At 36.5% G+C, this 25,800-nt stretch overlaps 1 protein-coding gene across 1 annotated transcript in view; it reads left to right on the forward strand.

Moving 5' to 3' along the window:
* Positions 1–6,388: 6,388 nt before the first annotated feature.
* The window catches only part of ANO4 (anoctamin 4), a 71,745-nt gene continuing 52,333 nt past the window's right edge, over positions 6,389–25,800 (forward strand). Inside the window, exons 1-5 of the mRNA XM_058191396.1 lie at positions 6,389–6,507; positions 15,318–15,428; positions 21,010–21,146; positions 22,440–22,598; positions 25,177–25,277. Of these exons, the coding sequence (XP_058047379.1) occupies positions 6,456–6,507; positions 15,318–15,428; positions 21,010–21,146; positions 22,440–22,598; positions 25,177–25,277 (560 nt within the window). The 5' untranslated portion in view covers positions 6,389–6,455. The remainder of the gene's footprint in view (positions 6,508–15,317; positions 15,429–21,009; positions 21,147–22,439; positions 22,599–25,176; positions 25,278–25,800) is intronic.

Below are 25,800 nucleotides of genomic sequence, written 5' to 3' on the forward strand. Positions count from 1 at the left end.
CGAGGGGGGACAGAACAAGATGCTTCCATGCCAAGAGCCATGGAAGGCATAAGCAGATGCAGACATGGACCAAAGTCACCCTAAACCATGCCACCATGATAGTGCCTCTAAGGCATCCCAGCAGGATGAAAGGCACAGAGATCAGGTTCTACAGAAAATTTGTGCTAGAGCAAGTAAGCACAAGCCCTCGGCTCGGTTATCCCAGAGTGATCCTTCCACATCAGGCGCTATGCAGAAACGCAACCAGCCTCCTGGCAGCACCCAGGATCAAATTTCCTTGCAGGGTTTTTCTCTGCCCATTGCCACAGCTAACTTATGGGGCTCAATTGATGAACCTCCTGTTCCCCCATGGGTAGTGGGACAACTAGACTGGCTCCCAGGGAGGATCCCCATGATACTCTTGCCCTAACAGCCGAAGGGTCGCTACCTGTTTTGGAACCGTCACTGGCATTACCTGCCAACACTCAGGACCTTATCACTAAAGCGATTCAGCAGACTATTGTGGCTGAATTTCAACAGTCCATAAGGGCGGGATCTAGTATGTCCATCTTTTCTGACACGCCCTCAGAACCGGATCCAGAGTGCCTCCAATCCTTTCGGGATCCAGGTTCGCCTGCCCCTTCTCAGGAGAGCCGTCCATCGCTCTTAGAAGAAGGGGAACATGGTGATTCTGATCTTTCTGATGATGAAGGTCTGAGGCTGGAACAACCAGCATTCACTGGTCTATTTCTGCCAACCATTTTTAAATCGCTGCTCTTTAAAGCCATGTAGCTCGCCTTGGGTCATCTGCAGAGGGGCTATCTACATCACACCCCAAAGAGTTGGTGGACCCCCTTTTTTCTGAGCTGGATAAAGCAGTGGACGCTGTTCCTTCTCCCTGACTATTCGTGGATGTTGTTCAGTGCCAGTGGGCATCTCTAGGATCGACCCCACTACCTACAACCGCTGATAAATGTTATTTTAATTAGGACCGGAGCTGGTTCAAATACTCCAGACTCCTTTGGTCGATGCACCCATTGCAGCCTTATTGTCAACCATCAATATTCCTGGGGACCCCAAGGACAGTTAGAGGCTAGACGATCAGACCAATCACTTCAGAGGACTTACCAGGGAGCAGCCTGGGCTATTTGTTCAGCCACTATGGCTTTGTTTTTTAATTGGGCAACCCTAGTTTGGCTTTGGCAGTTGCAGGACAAACTACCGGCAGATGACACCAGATTGCAGCAAGATCTTAATAAGATCACAGCTGCGGTTCAATTCTCGCCGACACTACCTTGAACTCAGCCCGATTTGCCTCCAAAACCATGGCCTTCACTGTGGCGGCTCGCTGCCTTGTCTGGCTGAAGAACTGGCAGGCAGATGCCCGCCACAAGTGGCAAGGGAACAAGTTATTTGGGGAGGCGCTGGAACCGTTATTAGTTGAAACCAAGGACAAACGGAAAGTGTTGCCTACCTCTCACCTCTGGGGCAAGTTTCACTACTCTCTGTTCTCCCATCGTCCTCAATTTCAGGTAACCGATTGGGGACCTGCGAGTAATCATGTCCAAGGGGCCTTTGACTCGAGACAGTGCGAGCAACAGGAAAGACTAGCCAGAAATAGATTTTCCAAAATAAACGGCCCTTTCGAGGGGGAAGAAGTCATTCATTCCGAAGCCACAGATAACTGCATTAATAATCCACCCATTGGAGGCAGACTGGCTCTCTTTGCCGACCGATGGGAAGCGATTACATTGGACGTGTGGGTTAGAGATACTGTACAATCTGGCTTATCCCTAGAGTTTCTTTCCACTCCCCCGAGGTTTTTTATATGCTGCCCAGTATCTAAAGACACCAATAAGAAGGCCCTCATGGATTGGCTATGAAACATCTACTGGACATTAGGGCTATCCAAAAGGTACCAGAGAACCAGATAGGGCAAGGGTTCTATTCCCTCTTATTTCTCGTTCCCAAGGCCTCGAGGGGGCGGTGGGAGGTGGAGACTTATTCTGGATCTTAAAAGACTGAACCGATATCTGCTGTATAAAAGGTTCTAAATGCAGTCTCTTCAATCAATTCTTGCTAGTGTCAGGAAGGGCGACTTCCTTACCTCTATTGATTTAACTGAGGCGTACTGCATATTCCGATTCTTCCCACCCATAGGAAATATCTTAGATTTTATTATGCAGGTACTCACTATCAGTATAGGGCATTGCCCTTTGGGCTTTCTTCAGCGCCTCGCACATTAATAAAGGTGCTGGCCATCTTGGTGGCCCATCTCAGGGTCTGACCGGTGTGTCCCCAATGTTACTTGGATAATATTTTAATTCAGTGTTCTTCTAGACACTAGTCGACAGAGGATCTCCATTTAACAATCCAGACCCTCACTAGCCATGGGTTTTCTATTAACCTAGAGAAGAGTCACTTGACTTCTTCCAAATGCCTGGTCCATTTGGGGGCGGTGATAGATTTGATTGAAGACAAAGTGTACTTGTCCCAAGAACAGCAGGACAGTCTCAGGGCCCTAACTAGTAAGGTCAAAAGAGACATAAAGTGCCATTGGCCCTGTTATCTCAACCCCTGGGCAAAATGGTATCTGCCATCTCCATTACCCCATGGGCTCATCTCCATCCCAGAGATCTTCATTGGTTTCTTTTGCCTTTTCAGAGAGCAGGCAGAAGCAATTCACCGGTCAGGGTCCTGGTCCCAATCAATGTAATCTGCTCCCTCAAGTGGTGGAGATCACCACCCATCTCCAAGAGATGCCTTTTTTACGCCTCAACGACTGGTGCTCACAAAGGATGCCAGCCTTTTCGGTTGGGAGGGCGCATCTCCATTCGCAGGTGGCACAGGTCTTAGTGCTAAAAGACAATGTGGCCACAAGGACGCACATATACCATTGGGGCAACAAATCAAGAACTCTAATGTTGGAGGCCAAGAAACTAGGTTTTTGGGCAGAAAAACATCTGAGCTCCTTGACAGTGGAAAACATCTCTGGGGTGTGCAGGCAGACTGGCTCAGCCAGAAAGTCAACAACCACGCAGAGTGGCACCTGCACCCGTCCCTCTTCTGGGACTTGACGGACTACTTTGGCACCCTGGAGATGGACTTGTTTGTCATTCTGGAGAATTTGCAGCTCCGGAGGTTTTATTCCAGGTTTCCAACTCAAGGGGTGGAATGTGTAGATGCTTTTCATAGCCCATGGCCGTCCAGGCTCCTTTATGACTTCTCACCTCTTCCCTTCCTCCTGAGGGTGATTCAGAAGATCCTGGAAAAATGGGCAGAAATCGTTCTGCTGGCACCTCATTGGCCAAGGAGGGCTTTGTTTGCCAATCTCAGGATCCTGTTGGTAGTCACACCCTGGAGGATCCCTTACGATGTGGCATTGCTCAGTCAGGGGGCGTTGGTCCACCCAGAACCTCAGTGGCTCCAACTGACTGCTTGGCGCTTGAGCGGCGCACTCTGAGGGGGGACAGTTTCTCCTCCAGGGTCATCAGGACTATTCAGGTCTCTCGGAGACCATCCACAGAACGCATTTATTTCACCATCTTGCGGGCTTTTTGTAATTGGTGTGAATGCTTAGGGATCTTTCCCCTCATGGTCTCGATAGCCCATATCCTGGAATTCCTCCAGGATGGCTTAGATAGTGGGCTGTCGCCGACGCCTTCAGCCTTCTCTGCCAATACGTTGAGTCTGTTTCTTCATCTTCGCCAAAAACTGGGAAGCCCTAGCAACAGGAGTGGGGCTTACAACTTTGACAGACTCAGTCCTTCAACTGAACTGACAAGTACAACCCATTCCTAGATGCTGTCTCCACCCAACGAGAAGGTGCATATCAGGCAAGCCTATTAATATTACTCAGAAGTCCCATGTGATAAATGCTAGAATTAGAGATAAATGTCTCTAATTCCAGGGGGATGAGCTAAAAAACTTGATTTGTAGACCAAATTTCTTTTTAGGAAAGTTAAATTCTTTAACTTCGCTTTTATGTAACAAACCTATTCTAGAGCTTACACTACAATTTTTATGAATTTTTTTCCTCAGAGTAGCTATTATGATTGTTGTTGTTGTGATGATAAGATTCTATTGCACAACTGAAATTTGGTGGTGGTGTCAAACAGGATTCTACAGGCTACAAAACTAAACATAACTTAAATAACCTTTTATATTATTTTGTAATATTACAAAGATTTATTTATGTTTTGAAGATGATAAAGATAGCATGGCATTTAAAAATCTGCACAGATGTTAAAGTTAGTCTAGAAAAGTAAGAATGTAAAGGGTGCCCTATTGGATCAGGTTATAGCCCTATCTGGTCCAGCATTTTGTGTTATACAAAGGAGATTTGTATGCATTGGGAAGCCCGGACTATGGGACACTAAACTTCTTCCAATGTCAATTAGTATTTAAGACAGGTTATGTATAATTTAGAAAGTGCTGTAGTAAACAGCTACCAGCATTACTAGATATTTAATCTGACCAGTATTCATGTTTCAGCAGGGAGCAATCCAGGCAGTCTCCAAGAATTCAACACAATTGAATGGAAGGGTGGGGGGAGATTGATGTTTTATATATCTCTACCGTATCTCCTATTACCCTTCTTTGTTTCAAACTAAAGAGCCTTGATTGCTGTAATCTTTCTTCATAAGGGAGCTATTTGGGTTCTCTAAAATTTTTGGTTGGTAATTTTTGAATTTTTTTTAGGTGTGTATATCTCTGTTGATTACCATTCAGCCCTAAAACAAGATAATCTGTGTACAAATTTAAAAAGCACTGGCCCTTCCCCCTCACCTTTTTTAGTCATTATCCATTAATTTCTCCTTTACATCCTGTTTTCTTAGTAATTGCCAGTTCACAAAATCACCTATCCTTTTATTCCATTACAGTTGAATTTTTTTAGGCGCCTTGTTCAAGTTTTTTAAAATCCCAAGCAACATCTGCTTGTCGTTATTTCAAAGAAAAGCACTTAGATGCTAAGTTTCTAACTCCTCAATGGACCAAATAAGCCCAGGCCAAATATATGAAGCCAGATATTTTCTATTTATTCCCTAGTCATAGGCAGCAATATATTAGAACCAGTTTTGTTATAATTTCCAAAATGCTCAGTTTTGCTCAGATTAATCAATGCAAATATTTTAACTGAAGGCTTCATATGATTCTATTGTTATCAGTTTGCTAGTACCAGCTTCCTCAACCCATAGAGATTTACTGGGAGTAATACAATTTGTAGCCAAAGACATCTAGCATTTTTATTTTGGGAAGGACTGATATAAAAAATGAATGGAAGCATAAATTCCATTTTTAATTTACATCTATAAATTCGTCACTCCCTTAAGAAATATTGTAAAGTTTCCACTATACAATCAGAATAGTTTGACATTTTTCCTCAGAGCATTAGAATGCTTTAGATAAATTAAAAGTATTTTCATCCAAGCTGCTGAATTCATTCAAGAGTTGAAACACATTTGTCCCTGAATAAAAATATCATAAAGTGGAAAGGAAAGCTAAGCTCACCTCTGTAACTACTGTGATGCTGTTTTTTTTAAAGAAGTGACATTTTATCATTGGCTATTCAAATCAATCTTTTAAAAATATGTATGTGTGTATGAATATAAATAGGATATATAAATAGAATAAACAATAGAATAAATATGATATAAATTTCTAATAGTATCAATAAGGTAGAACTTAATTTTATTCAGGAAGACATTTTGAAATCAGAATTGGAGAGGAAGGGATACATATCTATCTTGATTTTTTAATTATTTTTAATTATTTTTTAATTATTACAATAAATTTGATTTGATAACTATGGTTATAAATAAGGAGAGTAAATACACTGACACAGTGATTTAGTTTTGAAGGTAAAACAGAAAGTTACTAATGAAGTTCATCTGCTCCTTTTCAGGACCTTTCCTCTAATATAGATAAATTATTCCTCTACCATCTTTTAAAATCACTAAGAGGGTAATCATAAGATATAAAAAGACATTGCATAGATGTGAGAATTTTATTAGCAGCAAATAAACTCTATTGTTATTTTGCCAGTTTCCCATCCCCCTTTTTTCATACTGAAGAGAGCACATTACTTGGTACTGTTAGGAACTATTAATCTGGAAGTACTTTAAGAGCCTTCATAAAAAGGTGATTCTTAAGTATACCTACTTAATATATTGCAACAATAATTCTCAAAACTGGAAATGTTCAGATTTAAAATATGAATCCAGATTAGCGTAAAATTTAGACATTTCTTTCAATGTTTCATTTTAGATTCTAACTAAAATTTGTACTAGTTGTTTGAACTTTGCCTCCTATAAACTTTTATCTTTTCCTTTTTGGTAGGTAAAAGCTTGTGTATTCATGGGGCTGAAAATTGTACACGGGTCTACCACAGGAGAAGTACAGCAAATAATTGGCTATTACAACATTCATCTGTGGTTAGGCATTCTTCATTTCCACAAGTTAGAAACTCAATAAACATGGAAGCTTCCTCTTCTGGATTTGTTATATCACCAATTTCTCATCACACAGGTATTTAGTTCTATTGTTTTCCTAACTGCTTTACAAAAATTATCCCTGCTTTGAAATACTGTGTTTAGAATATCTATCAACCTCCATAAAATTAATCTCTAGATCGATTAATAGATTGATTTTCTTTTTTTAAAAAAACTACAGTTATTTGCAATGATTGATAAGGAGAGCAGGAACAGAGATGGTTGGAAGATCTTAGAGAAACTGAAATATTTCATTTTGTTTCTAAGATACTCTATTATCATCATCCAGTATTGTTATGCCCATTTTTGTATTTTAAAAAAGCCATGCCAAAATAGCTATATTTCTTCTCTGAATACAAACAAATTAGATAATTGTAAATTTATCTGTATATTATGTTTGAAATATACAGTAAATTCACATTAATCTAATTTATGAATATAATTGCTTGTTACTCAGGAAACATGTACTTCAAACATGTATCAAAAGGATTTTCACACCAATGAGGACAAGAGTAGCTTCTGGGAATCTTTTTTTGAAATATCATTGGTCTTTCTGGTGATTCTGAGTTCTTGAGAAGCAAGAGCATTTATTTTTATTTTTTCTTTCAAGATTACTTTCAAATTACTGACAGTCAAAATATTCATAAGCATCCAATTGTTGTGCAATTGTTAAAGAGTCACCACAGTCTAATGTTTTAAATCTATGTAAGAATAACTTAAATCATATCCTCATATACCCAGGTGTATCTATATAGGTTCAAATAAGTAAAGAACATTGCCTATCTTCGTTGTATCACTTAACTCTGTGATTATTGTCCAGTTGATTGATGACTACCAGGCATGCAGAGCCAGTTGAAGATGTAGCCAAGAGGCATAAAAACATTAACAGTATTTATAAGTAGCCATTTGGCCTAGGAAGGGCTCATAGTGTGATTTAATCTAAAGTTTCAAAATGATTAAAGACATTAAAGGACATGATTTCACAACAGAGGGCAATGAATTAGAACTATAAATAAGGCTGTTTTAAAATTTGGTTTTAAGTATTAAAATCATAGTTTCAGTATTTATACATTTCTAAATTTGTGAAGGGGATAGTGGTTCTAGCTACCTTTACTTATGAAGCATGTGGTATTTTCTAGAAGTATGTTTTGCATTCATCCAACAAATTTCTGAATCAAAATGAGCCTTGTCCAAAATCAGGTTAAATCTAAATCTGAAACTCCTGAAATCTCATAATCCTGTTTCCAATAACTCATACATTTATTTTTAAACATTACATTTATCATCAGTACCAAACTGGGAAGAGGAGGCTAGACATAAGGAAGTTTTGAAATGTGTTTGAATATTAGTAGCTTGGGTTGGTAATTAGGCTGTTGGTTTGAGCTCCGAGCTTGGCAATTTGATTGCAGATGTTTTATCACCATTTGAGGAGACATTGTCAGTGTGTTTTGAATTGTGCTCATCTGTTAGAACTCAGGTCTTTAAATACCTTTTATGAGATGCAAATTAGTCTGAAGATTGTTTGTTTGGATATTTGTGAGTCATGATCTGGTTTTGGACTGTTTGATTGGCTGGCTGTTGTTGCTGGGATAACATTAAGTACTATCTGTGTGATGCAGATTAGGATTAGAGTTGTTTAACTGGGTGCATCTGAGATGTGGTCTGATTTCTTTTGAGACCACGGGTTATAATTTTGTTGCTGTGTTAGTGGGGTGCCTGATTGTTCATTTTTTAAATGCTACCTTCAGGATCATGGTTGATGGAAGTTCTTTTGTTCTCAGCAATTAGTAGACTGGGTCAATGTCAATGTGTCTGTGTTCTGTCCCCCTCTCCGCCTCACAGAGAAGACGCCGAGATGCGTGTCCCACAGTCCTTTATATTTACAACAGACCTGACTTTCTGTAGTGGATGACAGATTTGGCAGCAACAGTGCAAAGGCCTGCCAAATTCCGAGTTCTTTATCTCTTACGGAGACAGAAGCCCACGTGTCCAACATCCATTGCCAAGAGCTCACAGAAAAATCCTTTGCACAGTCCAGGCCTTTAAACTCCCAAACGACCGATCTGCAGTTCACACTTGGTAGCTTTTTGTCCGTCACAAGGGCCAGATGGCAACTCCACCTGCTTTTATCCCCTGTGGGGTGTGGCTAAGTGACTCAGCAATCTCTGAGCCTGCCACACCTCTTCCTTTGCTGCGCATGCTTATCTTTTCGTCGCTGCCTCGGGTCATTCCAAGATTGATCCTCTGCAGCTGGAGCCTGAGGCGTTGCCAGGGAGGAGGGGGGATCCGGCAGAGGGAGGCCTTGTCAGCTCCTCCTCCTGGCCTGCAGCTGGAACCTAAAGCGGTGCCAGGGAGGAGGAGAGTCCGGGAGAGGGAGGCCTTGTGGGCTCCTCCCCATCACTCTCAGAGTCATCCTCCTCCATGAGGACAGGCTCGGGGGCTGGAGTCACAACAGTCTGTTTATTGACTTATTGGTGGAAAACTAGGCTTCAAGGAATTCTCTCTCTCCTTGATTTCACCTGAGTTACAAATGTTGTTCCAATTAGATCAAATTTGTGACCTTCTGAATTTTAGACTGACATGAGGGATAGTAAGGGATAGTGAGAAAATTTTGTTTCATAAATGGTAGTTTCTAGCAGTGGTGAAATCTAAATTTTTTTACTACCGGTTCTGTGGGCGTGGCTTGGTGGGCATGTTGTGGCTTGGTGGGTGTGGCTGGAGAAGGATACTAAAAAATCTCAATTTCCTCCCCACTCTGGGGCTAGCCAGAGGTGATATTTGCCGGTTCTCTGAACTGCTCAAAATTTCCACTACTGGTACTCCAGAACCTGTCAGAACCTGCTGGATTTCACCCCTGGTTTCCAGTCATAATTACAGAAAATGATAATAATTTCTTTCCTCCTGGAGTTTTTTTCCCTGATGTTTGTATAGAAATGCTGAATATTTAGTTCTTTTGCTACTATTTACTTCCTATAGGTTACCTATTTAATATTTATATTACATTTTCTGTGATTTTGGCTTCAGTGGAAGAAAGAAAAAAATCCTCATAAATGCCATTGCCCTTATCTTTCTGACATGTTCTAAGTTGTCTGCCTAAATAATGGCCTATAATTTCACCTTTTTCATGCATGTAGTCTCACCCCATCCTACAATGTATAAGAGTTAGGGGGAAAATACTCCCTTTATGCCAAATTTTAATTTCCTATAACCCTTTTATACAGATTCTTTTGGCATTTTAGCCAGTTATACATTTGCCATTGTTCGGTTGTTTCTGACTCATAATAACCTAATGGGCATCATTTCGCAAGGATTGTTTGTCAGTAACTACTTCTTTGAGCTCTTGTACATTCATGCTTTGGTCATCATTGATACTATTCTATCAATCTCTTTTTCAACTGCCCTGGATTTTCCCAAGAATCTTCTCCAATGACTCTTACTTCCCTGCACATTAGGTTCCCTAAATGTATAAGTTTTAGCTTCATAATTAGTATTTCTGTTGATTGGTCTGGTTTTACTTCATTTAATATTCAATTATTCACGCTTTTTGTCCAATGTATTCTCAACTGTTTTCTACAGTACCATAGTCCAAAGGCATTTTTTTTAAAAAATAGCCTTTGGATGGTCCATCTTTCAGAACTATATGTTAGAACTGGAAATCCTTTATTTTCTATGACATTTTCATAATGGTGCCCATAAGGGATAAGGAGAAGGGGAAAGATCTTAAGCTCAACTGGTTTATTGAAAAGACCTTGAACATACTTAGATCAAACCTGGAAGAAGGGTCAGCTTTGCCTGCTGATTTCATTCAACTTTGACATATTCCATAATGCTATTATGATTGAGGAGTTTTTGGTGCTCTCTATTTTCTTGCTGACATTTCGTTACCCAAATTATTGCACTGATAATATTACCTAGTTTGGATAATAAAAAAATCTACAAGAAAACAACCAAGCTTCGAGAGTACCAAGAACCCCTCATTTCAATGTGCAAATATTCTCCTCTGTCACAATTATGATTTGAAACATCAAATATGAAAGATATTTAATTTAAGAATGTAGGCAGCATTCCCATTGCCCAAATCTTGCATAGAGGTAATGGGGGTTAAAGCCCTGGAGGGAATCCACGTCTCCAATTGCTATGAGATATGCTGCTGGTATGAACTGTAAAGGAGAAAGAAAAAGAAAAGAAAATGTTGCCTTATTTAGCCGATTTGGCAAAATGTGCATTTTCAACTGTGTTGAAAGTTTGGCTGGGAATAAACATTGCTGTAAGAATGCTGGAAAGTCAAGTATGCAGTTGTCAGGAAGCATATTTTAGTTGTGCATCTAAATATGTAAAGTATGCTAGCTTCAGTGTGGAAAACATTTGGATTCAGCATTTGGATGGAATGCCTGTTCAAAATATTGCTATAGTTTATCTTACTCAAAAAAGTATATTTCTTTGTTTTTAACAATTAACTATTTCTCATCCTATGTCCACATCATATGCAAAACAGTGATAATTCTATAATGCAACACTTCTAAAAAGTAAAAATTATTAAAGGGCAGCATGTTTTGAACACTCCCAACAAATAGAACTGCTCATAACAACTGCTAATAACTAATAATAAAATATGAATGTGACTGAGTTACATCATTTTGTAACTGAGTCAGATCAAAAGTTCTTTCTTTTTCATTTTTCAATAGCTATTGAATTGTTATCATAAACTGTTTATGAATAATGAAGAATATTTCTTGCAGTGAAAATTATACAAAAATAATTTATTAATTTTTCAATATAAATTAAAATAACATCAATTAATCTATTTAGCAACTGCAATACATTATCTATAGAGCAGACCTGGGCAAATTAAGGCCCGCGGGCCACATCCGGCCCTTTGTACGTCCCTGTCCGGCCCGCGTGAGGCCAATCATAAACACCATAAATTAAACTTTTTTTTTAACTTTTATTTTGAAATTTTATTTTGAAAAGCGTTACGTCGCTACGTATGCACGTCGTAGACGTAGCACCTTCACTCGCGTATACACGTGTGTGAGTGAAGGTGATGCTGTTCGCCAGGTTATCCCCAAGATGTCGGCACACCCCAAAAAAAGAAAAGTTGATAACGAATGCCGTATTTTCAACAAAACATGGACTTCCAAATATTTCTTTACAGAAATTAAAGGCAAAGCAGTGTGCTTAGTCTGTGGTACACAGGTTGCTGTGTTTAAAGAATATAATTTGAATCGCCACTACACCACCAAGCATGAAGATAAATACAGAAATCTGTCTGGTGAAGAGCGTGCAAGGGAGTCTGATGCATTGCTTGCAAAACTACAAACCCAACAAGGATTTTTCACTAAACTTCACACTCCCAGAGATGCAGCCGTCAGGACAAGTTATGTCATTTCTCACAAAATCGCCAGAAAAAGTAAGGCGTTTTCCGATGGACTGGTTCAATAATTGTTTTTCTTATTTAACCAATAGACCACAGTTTCACATAACCTAATATACATATTTACAGAGTGCTTTATTCTTCTGATTATCAGTACCAGCTATTCAAAATATTTAATTTAAGTATTTTACAATGAAAGAAAGTTGGTGGCCCTCTGACACAATTCAGGCTTCTCATGCGGCCCCTGATAAAAATTAATTGCCCACCCCTGCTATAGAGTTTTCCTTTAGAAAGCCCTAATGTCTTAAGATAACAGGCACAGTAACAATGAAAGTGATAGCTGCCTCTCATCCTATGTATCTGCTTGCACTTAATACTGAAAGATTAAATTTCGAGCAGCCAATATTGTCATAGCTGTTGATGTACATCTCTTTTATGATTTTACTACACTCTGAACTAATGGCTATTACCAGTAGTGAATCCAGTATCAATAAATTCAATATATCAATTACACAATCTATGAAATAATACTTCCTTTCATTTCTTTTGAACCTCCTGCAAATCAATTTAATTGAACAAAATGATTTCTAGCATGAAGAAAAAAATATATGTTCTTTCTCAGTGTGTTTTTAATTTATATTTCCAATATAAATTAAATACATGTCCAATATTTCTCTTGCTAAAATGAGACACTTTGCTTTCTTTTATAAAGTAGGGGTTAAATTATTATTTTGTTACCAGATTTACCTCTTCCTAATGCTGGGACATCATTTTAGAAAAACTGTTACTAGAGCTAAAATCATTTTTTAATTTCATAGGCTATTTTTATTTGCTTTTATTTTCTTAATACACAAAAAATATATAACTAAATTTCTCTTTTTTAGTTTTGTTCTTGTAGCTATGGAGTCTAGTAGAACATGGTACAGGTGGAAAGACATTTAACCCTCAGTATTTTCTGTGCTAAAATTTTTCTGCTACTTATCCTAAGGAAATTATTAATCATACTTCATTGTTATAATTTATAATTATTTATTATACTTGACTGTTGGGGCCACGTTTTTCTGCTATCCCTAGTAGCCGAGCATATTTTCTTTTCTCCTTCCTATATATATATATATATATTTGCTTATACCTCCTTATATTTACTCATATATATGTTTATATACTATATAATCTTTTTATATGATGTTGTGACAAATAAATAAATAAATAAATAAATAAACATTTTTGCAACCTTAATCTGGTAGACCTAATGTTGGGCTCGGTATTATATTTATACATACTGCTAGTGGAAGGGGGTGACGGTCCACTTTTGACTGTATTAGTTTGTCTTAATTTCCCAGGGCACTTGTACATTTTATACAAGTATTAGTACATTAGTATAAATTGTATTTGTGATACAATTTATAAGCCCAATTATACAGAATTTTGCAATCACAAAATGAATTCTCATAATGCTTCATGGAATATAGATCACTTAATGGGGAGAATATAAAATGCAAATGCCAAAGCTTTATTATGATTTATGTTTAAAATAAGAATTCTAAACTTCTGAAAAGCTTCTCTGAATCTGGAACCCTTAGACCTTCAGTTTCACTCCCCTAGTTTTACTGTAAAGGCAGAAAGGTAGAAGATCCAGGACCCTTCAAGTTAATTCTTGACTCTTAAATGAATGGCCTATCAGAACATGAAGAGTCTTACATCATAATTCTGAGCTCCTGCCCTCCTTCAATGAGAGAGAGAGGGGGGAGCTGGGAAGGAGAGGAAGTTAGAAGTTTTTTTGTCACCAGGAAGTCTTGGTTTAAAGTTCTCATAGAAACGAGAACAAAATACAGATTTTGTCTGATTGATCCTAAGATTCAGGCTCTGTACCCCCCAAAAAATGAGAAAACTGGAATCAGATAGATAGCATTGGCAAGGAAATCAAACACATATAATGTTGTCATCACACAAACATCATTATGACATACTTGCAAAGTATGCATAGCAGCATTTGTGTGATGACATTATGCTTGTGTCATTATATATCATAAACATAGACGCCAGGTTGATGCTAGCTTTCTCTGCTACAACTATATATTAGGAATATATCAGTCTTCAGTTTCCAGAGCTTTGGCAGGCAACGTATTTATGACTAATTTAGATCCTGATTACATTTATTTGATTTTGCTGTATATGTGCAGATGTAACTGTTTTTAACATAAATTGTTAAAACTGCACATGTGAAAAGATGATTTATCAATAATAAATTTTGGAAAATTGATAATTTAGCCTCTGTTACGTTTTGTAAAATGTTGTTAAGTAGTACAATTTTTACTGGTTAAAAATAATTTCTGTACTGTATATTGTAATGCTACATTTTGTATACTTTTGGCAAACAAAAACTAAACAACATTCCCTGGCTAAAGGGATGTGCTTTGAAACAGCAATTTAATTTGCAAATGCAGTTAGTCTAGTGGTGAAATCCAAACCGGTTTGCTACCAATTTGCTGGCCGCACATGCGCACTATGCGCCAAATGTGTGCTGCATGCGCAGTGCACACCAAATGCATGCTCTGCGTGCACATGCGCAGTATGCACCAAAAGGAGGCTTGGGAAGGTAAGTGAAGCGAGGGGGGGATCAGCTGTGGCCGCATGATTTAGCTTTGTTAGAAAGAAGGATTTCCTGCTTTCTAGCAAAGCTAAACTGCACTGCACAGCTGATCCCCCCCACTGTTCTACTTATCTTCCCAAGCCTCCTTTTGGTGCGTGCTGCATACGCACGCATGCTTTCCTGCTTTCTAGCAAAGCTAAACCCCACTGCACAGCTGATTGTTGGAAATATCAGTTCGCAGGAACCGATAGCTTTTTTTAAACTACTGGTTCACCTGAACCAGTAGCTTTTTAAACTGCCAGTGTAATAATGTATTTTCTTTTTTTGTTTGTTGGAAAAAAGTAATAAAAAAATAAAAATAAATAAATAAATAAAATAAACTGCCAGTTCAACAAAATCGGTAACTTTTTTTTTTGCTACCAGTTCAACCGAATCGGTAGTTTTTATCACTACCGGTTCCCCCGAACTGGAGCAAACCGATATTATTTCACCCCTGAGTTAGTCAAATATTTTTTCACTTTCTAAGTAGCCAGTGAGAACAAATGTCTATGGAGAGGTAAGGAAGGAAAATAATAACATGTATGTTAGTACTTCAATTACTTCAAAGAAATTCCAACAAAATATATTATTACACAAGTTGATAATCATAACATTTGTATCATGACTTAATTTCACATGTTGTTTTAATTCGTGTATGCTTCCAGGAGTGAGAAATACATTGTAATTTGATTGTTGTTTGGCTGATATTTCCCTTCACTATTATATACACAAAAATAAATACGCAATAGTAGTTGCTGCTATGGTATCTTTTCCATTCATTGCTGTTGCAGTCACTACAAAATTTTTGCAAACTCCCCCTAATTCTCTTCAATTACTTTAGATAGAAGAGAGCAATATCATGGTTGTGAATTGGAAATACCAATACCAATAAGGCCTGATGCTCAGAAGACACATGTGGACTTTTCAGAGATTCTTAATGCAATACAAGAAAGTAAGTTATTTTGTGAGTCTTAGTTATATAATATGTGTTCATATATGTGATTTGAAGAATGAGCTAGAGTGGTTATAATTACGAGAATTGAAGGTAACTTCTTATATTTAAGTTTGATGAAAAATGAATGTCTGGAAAAGACTTCTAGAGGTAAGATACCTGAATAGGTGACCGGCCTCCCACCTTATCTTCTAAGCATAAAAAAATAAACTAAACTGGAAACACAAACGTGTGAAAAAAAAATCCAATGAGTCAGATCTTTACCAGAACCAGTGCTTGAAAAAGTAATCAGAACTTTAATAGCTTCTGAAAGATAAGCAGGCACCTCAGAACCAGACAAATCTCAGAGGAGTGTTGTTCCAAAGGCCACTAGGACAATAGAGAAGGCATGTCTCCTGCTTCACAGAGATGGCATTGCCTAAGGAATGGAACATGCCAACCCTATCCATTCTTACTTTATGGACAGAAATAATTGTAGATGAGTAGATAGATGTAGATGAGTAGCTTGGCTCTGCTTCATTGAACCAACACCTAGAACTGGATCCATAAAGTGGACTGTAATCACTGCAATTTACAAAGTAATCACATGGACCCATTGAATTATGCTCTTAATTATCCATGCTGAAGTTTCCAAGTAGTCATCAAGGACAGCTCCTATATTGCAGTGATCCAATTGTGAGGTGACAAAGGCATGAATGACTGTCAGCAGGGTTTCCCCATCTGGAAATGGGCTCAACTGGCACATCACATCCATCAAGGTCCCTTCACAGGTCATTAACAGATGCAGCCAATGCTGTGCCTAGGTCTAAAACCTGATGAAAGGGATCGAGGTAATCTACTTCATCCAGGCCTTTTGAAGCTACAGCATAATGACTTCCATAGGGAGTAGAAGTTGAGAACAGGCTTCAAGAGATCATGTCCACTAATGCCAACAGCTTAGTTTCAATTAGTCAAATCGTTATAACTTTTGATAACATCTTTTTCATGATGTTATTGCTATTCAAGCTGGTAGCCATTAGAATAGAATAGAATAGAATAGAATAGAATAGAATAGAATAGAATATATATTTTTTATTGGCCAAATGTGATTGGACACACAAGGAATTTGTCTTGGTGCATATGCTTTCAGTGTACATAAAAGAAAAGATACCTTCATCAAGAATCATAAGATACTGATTCCTGATTCCGGTATCAGTGGATTCAATGCATCAGTTATGCATCCTGTTAAATGATATTTTATTTTGTTTCTTCTGAACTTGCTGTCAATGAATTTGAGTAAACTTACTTCTAGCATGATGAAGGAAAATACCATAGTATATACTCCATCTCAATATATTTTAAAGTAAAGTATTAAATTGAGACATTTGTGTTCTTTCATAAGGTGAGGGTTGTAGAAATTATTTTGTTACCTTCTTTATATCTTCCTATTGTTATTACATGGTTCTAGAAAACAGGGACCAGATTTTTATGCCATAGGCTGCTGTTATTAAACTTTTTCTTAGTAGACAAAAAATAAGTAACATTTATTTTGTTAAATCTTTATTATAGCTATAAAGTCCATTAGACCATGATGCATGTGTACTAAAGACATTTACTCTTCAATATAAACTACTTCTTCTGCTGTTATAAATAATATAATTATTTATTATACTTAATTGTTGGAAGTCTTCAGCTTAAAGAGAAATCCATTAAATATATATCTCTGCTTATTCTGTATTGAAACACAAAGCCATTATTATTGGATGTCACACTAACTGATAATGTAGTTTGCTTGCTTATAGTTAAGTATTATATCTGAATTCAGCCCTTCTAGTTTATCTAAAAAAGTTGTTGTTGAAACAAGCCATTACCTATGGATCAAGCCTTCCCAGATAGCCATGCTAGGCCATACCTCAGGCAACTTCATAGGATCTGTCATAATTCCCATTTTTCCTGAGCTCAAGTAGAACAAGCTTGAATACCTTGTTTTTGCAAATATTGATAAAGTGGCAAGATGTTTTAAAAATAGTAAACTAATAAAATGAAAAGATGCATACATTATCAAAGAAAAATACAGAACAAGTAATTAAAAATAAGTGAAGAAAAATACAACAGAAGAAAATAAATAAAAATATAGTGCATAATGTCATTACAAAAATAAATAATTACAGTTCTCTATATAATAATCCCTTTGTATTTCTTTTTGTTATTATTTTAAAAGCAGTAAGAACTATTATTTTAAAAATGCTACAAATAGTCTCTCCTGATCTTAAAATGCAGTTACTACAACAAAAAAGTTTGCTTCCTATACGTTGAATCCCCTCAGAGAACATTCCATAAAGGGTTGCTATGGGAGCCAAAACAAAAAACTTGAAACAGAGGCTTGGCTTTTGCTTTTGCTTTGAAATTCTAAAAATTATCAGCTTGACCTTAGATTGTTGATTAGCAAAGAAACATACATCTTTTCTTATATTTCCAAGTTACCAAGATATCTAACTATGGATCCTTAATACACAGTGGTGAAGTGAAATAGTATGCTAGTTTGTCAAGAGATAATTATGAAGAGGATTTATGAGTCATTTGATCAATTATCTATAGTATGCATTTTTTACTCTCTCTTCCTCTTTCCTTTTAATTTTGTGATTTGCAATATTAATTTATGTTCATTATTAATTATTTATTATTTTTATATAATTTCAAAAGACATTTGCTCTTTTCTGTTTATACAATTATTATGTTCTTATTGCTATAGCTATTGTTTAACAATGTAAAAAAAATCCTTTACATTATAAAACTAGTCATTTTAAAAAATAGAATAGTCCTCGGGACTAAATATTTACCTGATACTGGCACATGAATTCCAGTAGATATATATCCCTGAATGTAAATAAAAGGACTAGACCTGACTTTTATTCATTAGGAGTATGTTCCACCTCTGTGTGTGTGTATGCTGATAAAGAAATAAAATGTATAAAATGGTTTGTCGTGAATGTGACTGCTTGAGGGCTCCTGGATTGGAGCTGAAAGGCGAAAGGGAAGGAGTATGCTCCCTCCCACATTGGGACAGTCCAGGTGCTTCGACAGAAAAGCACTATATATATATATAACATGTATGTATTAATCACTGCCATTTAGGAGATGCTCTGCTTATTCATATAACGTGATCTGTTATAATCTGAACCTACAGTGTGTTTGTGATGCACCAGAACAAAGATAATAGATATAGTTTGAGAATGTCCTCTCAGGAAATTTTTGTCAAACGAGTCCCTAACACGAGGAATGACACCAGACCCACACTCACAAGGTCCACACAGGATGTCACCACCGCACATCCACCCAGGAAGCAGACCCAAACCCACACTGATCATGAAGCACGACCAGGACCAGAAGCCAGACCGCAGCTACAACATTAGCCATTTCAAACCCCTCCAATCCATTCATGCAGCAGACTGACACCCACTATGAAGATGTAGCACGACCACAAAGCCAAACATCAGCTATGCAGCTCACCAGCTCAAATCCCCCTGCAGCACAGACTAGACTGAGCACAACCAAGCCCCCACCAACACAGGACACACCCCCAGCCAATCAGAGCACAGAAAAACCCCATCCAATCAGAGCAACCAAAGACCTACATACAAACACCCGCGAAAACCTCAGAAAACAAATATATATATATATATATATAACATGTATATTTTAAATATCTATAGTATATGTGTATGACTACAATATATGTATCTGTCTTTATACAAGACTGATTTTTCACTTTTCTAAACTAATGATGTTGGTACATATACAATACATAACACTCCAAGCTGGCATTTTTATTGCAGCTATTGCATATGCATGAATAAATTTGAAGCAGATTACCTGGAGATGGGAATGAAAAGGTTTACAAATGTAGCAAACTCAACTTGATAATACAAATAAGATATTTATCATTTACCGGTATTTGCTTGTTTTTTGTTTCTTTCATGAATGAAAAATAAATTGAAATATTATTACATCATTTAAACAAAATCAATAGAAGGTATTTCTTAGCCAAATATAAAACTTTGACAATATTTTGGGATACAGCTTTAAATTTTTCTTAAGAAAATAGGTTTACATCTTTTAGAAAATAATTAGATTTTGTAGAGTGGATATAAAAATGAATAATAGACATTATTTTACCAAATTTATTTTATTTTATCAAATTAGAATTAGAATTCCAGTCAAATGTTAAGAAGTTAAATGGGTGCTAATATTTACCATGAGTTTAAAAACTGGACTGTAGTTCAAACACAGAACATGTATGTATTAATCACTGCCATTTAGGAGATGCTCTGCTTATTCATATAACGTGATCTGTTATAATCTGAACCTACAGTGTGTTTGTGATGCACCAGAACAAAGATAATAGATATAGTTTGAGAATGTCCTCTCAGGAAATTTTTGTCAAACGAGTCCCTAACACGAGGAATGACACCAGACCCACACTCACAAGGTCCACACAGGATGTCACCACCGCACATCCACCCAGAAAGCAGACCCAAACCCACACTGATCATGAAGCACGACCAAGGACCAGAAGCCAGACCGCAGCTGCAACATTAGCCATTTCAAACCCCTCCAATCCATTCATGCAGCAGACTGACACCCACTATGAAGATGTAGCACGACCACAAAGCCAAACATCAGCTATGCAGCTCACCAGCTCAAATCCCCCTGCAGCACAGACTAGACTGAGCACAACCAAGCCCCCACCAACACAGGACACACCCCCAGCCAATCAGAGCACAGAAAAACCCCCATCCAATCAGAGCAACCAAAGACCTATATACAAACACCCGTGAAAACCTCAGAAAATATATATATATATATATATATATATATATATATATACACACACACACACACACACACACACACACACATATACATACATATGTACACTGAGAGCATATGCATCAAGACAAATTCCTTGTGTGTCCAATCACACTTGGCCAATAAAAAATTCTATTCTATTCTATATATATACATATACACACACATATATATATATATATATACATATGTAGGTCTTTGGTTATTCGGGTTTTCTCCCGCGTAAAATTGGAAGTGTCTTGGCGACGTTTCGACGAAGTCTCATTCGTCATCTTCAGGCTTCAGCTTCGTGCTTCTGGGAGCAATTGCACCCAGAAGCACGAAGCTGAAGCCTGAAGATGACGAATGAGACTTTGTTGAAACGTCGCCAAGACACTTCTAATTTTACGCGGGAGAAAACCTGAATAACCAAAGACCTACATACAAACACCCACGAAAACCTCAGAAAACAAATATATACATATGTACATACACCTTGCTGATGCCTTATTTAAACTTATACCAGTATTTGTATATCAGTGATTGCGCAACTTCTGTAGATGCCATACGCTAAATAAATAAATTATGTTATAATAGATACACATTACATAATTATTTTACATTATATAATTATTGCAGAGGCCAGAATGATCTTGTTCCTACTAGATGTGCTGAGCTCATCCATGCCTGTTTTGAAAAGATACTTTTATTATTTAAAGCACTAATGTTTTAATTCTTTGTCATTACTTTTTAGTAGCTAAGGATGTCAATATTATCTTTGATGAATTAGAAGAAATAACAAACTCTTCCAAAGATGATGAGTCTTTGCTTCACCATGGAAAATTGACTAGTACTTCAGATGATACTAGCAGATTGGAATCTATTGAAGAGGTAAGACATTTCATACAAATATTTTATTTATGGATTTCCTTTAGGTGGCTCTGAACTACTTCTCAGTTTACTTTCCAGATAGAGCAGTATGTTCAGTATACTATAAAATCACAGTGTTTTCATCATTCTTTTATTTTGCAGATTATTTTGCTAAATTACACCGCGGGATTCCTCTAACAGCTCACTCTTATGTGGAAAATATAAGAGTGACAGAAAGTCAAACAAGCATATTAAAACAGTACATGGAATGACAAATTATTTATTTATTTAAAACTATTTATATGCAGAATAATCACCTCCAATCATAAAAGCCATAACATCCAGGAACAAAATAAAAATCAGCATTCATTTTATCTTCTGAAGACACTATAAACAATAATATATACTTGTTTCTGAAACAAATATGGAGGGAGCCATTGTATCTTCATGGAAAAAGAATTCTAAAGGATATCAGACGTGCTTGCCTCTGTATTACCATCTCCTAATGTATCTATGCAGAAGGAACAATTAATAAGTGTTCCTAAATAGAATATGCCACTTGGAAGATTCTATTCAGAGGAAGGGATCCCATACAGATCAACGACGAAAGACATAAAAAGTTTTGTAGGCAGTGACTAGCACTTCAAAATCTATCTGGAAGCCTACTTCCAAAGCTAGGCTGTAGTATTTTGGATCAGTTGTAGTTCCCAGGTAAGGCAGCCTTTTCTTTCAAAGGCAACCCCAAGTAAAGTGCATTACAAATGTGTGATGATGAGGACATGAGTGACAGTTACAAGGGCATCTTCTTTCAGAAACAATTGTATCAAGCATTCCAAGTGTTCATGTACAGACCATAGTTTCTACCTTCTATTCCAGTAAGAATCATAATTCCAAAAGAATCCATAGATTCTGGATCAGCTTTTTTTGGAAGAATGCAACTCATTAATAGTTAAAAATTAAATTATAATGGATCCAAGTTATTTTTAAGAAAGGTCTGTTAGAGCATTCACTGGGACAGATAATATGAAAATTTGAAAACATGTAATAGGCACACTCAGAAAATAACTGCAATAGGAGAACAACTATATGGTGATCATAACTACCTATGACATGATAATATGGAAAATTCTTATGTGATTTAACAAATCTTATTTCAGTGTTATGTTGTTATGCTATGCTATGTTATGAATATTGATATGTTCTGTAGTAGTTTTCAGATATTTTATTCTGAATCCTTTTCTTATCAAAATTGTTAAAGCCATTGGTGGTTTTTTTGGGGTTTTTATTTGACAACTGTACCTACTGCCTTTACAGGATATTCCAGAAAAAAATAAATCCGGTGGACTATACTTCAGAGATGGTAAATGTCGCATTGACTATATCTTGGTGTACAGAAAATCTAACTTGCAAGCAGAGAAAAGAGAAGTATTTGAAAGAAATATTAGAGCAGAAGGACTTCAGATGGAGAAAGAGGTAGGGGGTCTGGAAGCAAGAGTATTTCATTGCAATTTATAATTTACAGCTGATTTCAAGATGGTTCCTAAAATGTCCATTGACAGTGGTAGGATTCAAATAATTTAACAACCGGTTCTCTCCCTAATGATTTCTTCCAAAAACCAGTTCACCAAACTGCTCAGAAAATTAACAACCGGTTCTCCCGAAGTGGTGCGAACTGGCTGAATCCCACCACTGTCCATTGACCTATATAATTGATTAAATACAATCTAGTGATTTAGGCAATGGCCTGATTCATTTTAGCCTAATTCAGTGGCTTTCAGATTGACCTAAAACTTGATTCAAAATGAGGTTTGAAAAGCCACATCTTTGAAACGGAATATAATAACATGACATAAAATCTGATATGCAATAGAAACAAAGCAAAATAAAGTTGTATTCAGGATCAGTCTTTGTAAATTTTCTCAAGAATCATACTTTATGTTTTAAGACGAAAACTGTTACAAGCGTGGACCAGAGGACCTATGAGGTATCTTCCAGCCCTATGATTCTATATTTGTACCACATCTTTTTCTTTTTTAACTCCAGATCTACATTGAAAGCAGTCTCAGTTTCTGTTTATCCAGTAAAATCTGTTGTTCTTTTATATTCCCTGCTATAATATTAAACAATCTTGAAAGTAACTTCTGAGTGCATTGTTCCCAAACAGCCTTAATTTTTTTAAAATAATCAAATAGTGTTGGTCCATTGTAATAAAGGGCCTGTCCTCCTTCAAGAGAAATCCTTTGTCTTTTGGTTCCCTATAGCCAGCCTTCTGTTCTCTTCTTATTGTCTTATTTTCCAGTCAACAAAACTTTCTCATAGAAGGGTTTCTTACAACTGATTTCAAAAACTTCATGTATTGTCTTATATATATTTTAAGCACCCACAGGAAATATTCTTTCAAGTCCATCTAGCCCCTTAATTTTCCAAAATCAATATTTTAGTTCCCCTTTGGCTGTTTTCCAGAAATTAAAGCTTCTCATTTTTTAAAAGTCTGACTCTTTCTTTAAAGATTGCTTTGAAACATCAATATGCTATACACAACAACCTGGCTTAGATTGTTGCCTTCTTGGAAAAGGTCTAATTCCTCATCTATATTCCATTAAAGCCTCTAAAATATGCTGACCACACTTGTCTATTTGTGGTCTTCATAAATAGAGTATGAATTAAAACACATTAGAAAGAAATGTAGTTAGTGCCTGATTCTCTTTCTGGCTAGAGCTTGCATGAATTAAAGGTACAGTACTATAAAAAGCACACTAACAGAAAACCAATACCTACAGTTGTTCATTGTATGAACATTGTATCATTGTATGGTAACAACATACAATACCTGTATGTTGTTAATATGCACTTTATACTGAATCAATGAACACTAACTTTAGGTTTTGTTTTGCTTTGCACTATATTCCTATAACTGCATGATAACTAAATAATTCAATAGTAAATCTGATCAGTTGTAAAGCAATTATAACTTCAATCAATTTTTCTTGAGGGCCGTGGTGGCTCAGGCTGTAAGATAGCCTGTTATTAAAACACAGCAGCCTGCAATTACTGCAGGTTTGAGTCCCACCAGGCCCAAGGTTGACTCAGCCTTCCATCCTTTATAAGGTAGGTAAAATGAGGACCCAGATTGTTGGGGGGGGGCAATAAGTTGACTTTGTAAATATATACAAATAGAATGAGATTATTGCCTTACACACTGTAAGCCGCCCTGAGTCTTCGGAGAAGGGCGGGATATAAATGTAAATAAAATAAAATAAAAAAAATAAAATAAATTCTTGTTCCAGTTAGGAGACTTGAAGCAAATGCAAAGGAAGCTAGTTAGTGGACTCAATGTTTTATGAAGCACCTTTGAAAGATGTTTCATACAAACTTCCATTCAGACATATTGAATATGTAATAATTTCAATAGTGTTCTGCAATCAAGTTATGAAAGAATTGTGAATTCACAAGTTGGAAAGCACAAAAATATTTTTACTATGCTAAAACTGATTTACAAGCATCATCACAAGCTTTTCAGTATTCTACAACTTGCATCTCTAACCTTGCAGAAAGGCGATTCTGAATGGGATTTTCCTACATTTCATTTATGAGTCTGTGAATGAAACACTTGAAGTAGATTCGTCTTGGGTCTTAAATGATGATTCATATTTTGTGGCCTTCTATACTCTTAACTACTTAACCATTTATATTAAGATAATATTTGAGAGTAATTTTTCAAATATTCTGTGATTTTTTAAAAATATATCAATTTTTTAAATTAAGTTTATTTTGAGGGATACTTTCAAAATATCCTGTTTAATTTTTTCAGGGTCATCATATTCCTACTTTCTAAATGGTTTCTGCAGTAAAACAAACCTTTTCCCTGTTCAGATGTTTTCTTGTGCTTCGGAATAATTTATCCTATTAGTAACAGCTAAAATGGTATTTACCCACGAGAAAAAAAGCATCAGAAGAATTGGGAGATTCCCATGGTTTGCAGAGGTTTTAAAATAAAAAAAATCATTTTTTACATGGAGGAATTTAACTTATTATCTTTTATCTGTTGCAGTCATCTTTGTCAAACAGTGATATCATCTTTGTGAAGTTGCATGCCCCTTGGGAAGTCCTGGGAAAATTTGCAGAACTTATGAATGTAAGAATGCCTTTCAGGTAGGTTCAATTACAATCGTGGAGAATGTAACATGAACATGAAGTTGATGCCATTATGATTCAGTTGAAATACTTATGCAATTATTGATTGCTGCAGTTTTGATTCAGTTTTGATTTTGACTTAATATGATATATTCTGCAGTGTCGCTAGTTTCTTGGGGCATTATGTCCTTTAGCCCCTTCATTACTAGAGTTCAAATCATGCCTTGCTGTTTTTTAAAGGGACTTCTTTGCAATCAATGAAAGGAAACAAACTTCCAAGTGCCAGTCTGTCAGAACCATGTGGCATATTTAGCGGCTATGATCAGCTATGATGTAACTTGCATTATTAGAAACAAAGTTCACCTAAATATTCAAGAATTCAGATGGGAGAAATTAAATATTTATTGTTTATTGAAGAAGAATTGTTAAAATGTGATGTGATAATAATCCACAAGTAACAATATATCATTATAATTTTGATATATTTAACTGTATAGTTTTTCTAAAATTGAATATATTACAAGAATTGTAATTAACTAAA

The sequence above is a fragment of the Ahaetulla prasina genome, chromosome 7 (genome assembly GCF_028640845.1).
Source record: "Ahaetulla prasina isolate Xishuangbanna chromosome 7, ASM2864084v1, whole genome shotgun sequence".
Taxonomy (NCBI): domain Eukaryota; kingdom Metazoa; phylum Chordata; class Lepidosauria; order Squamata; family Colubridae; genus Ahaetulla; species Ahaetulla prasina.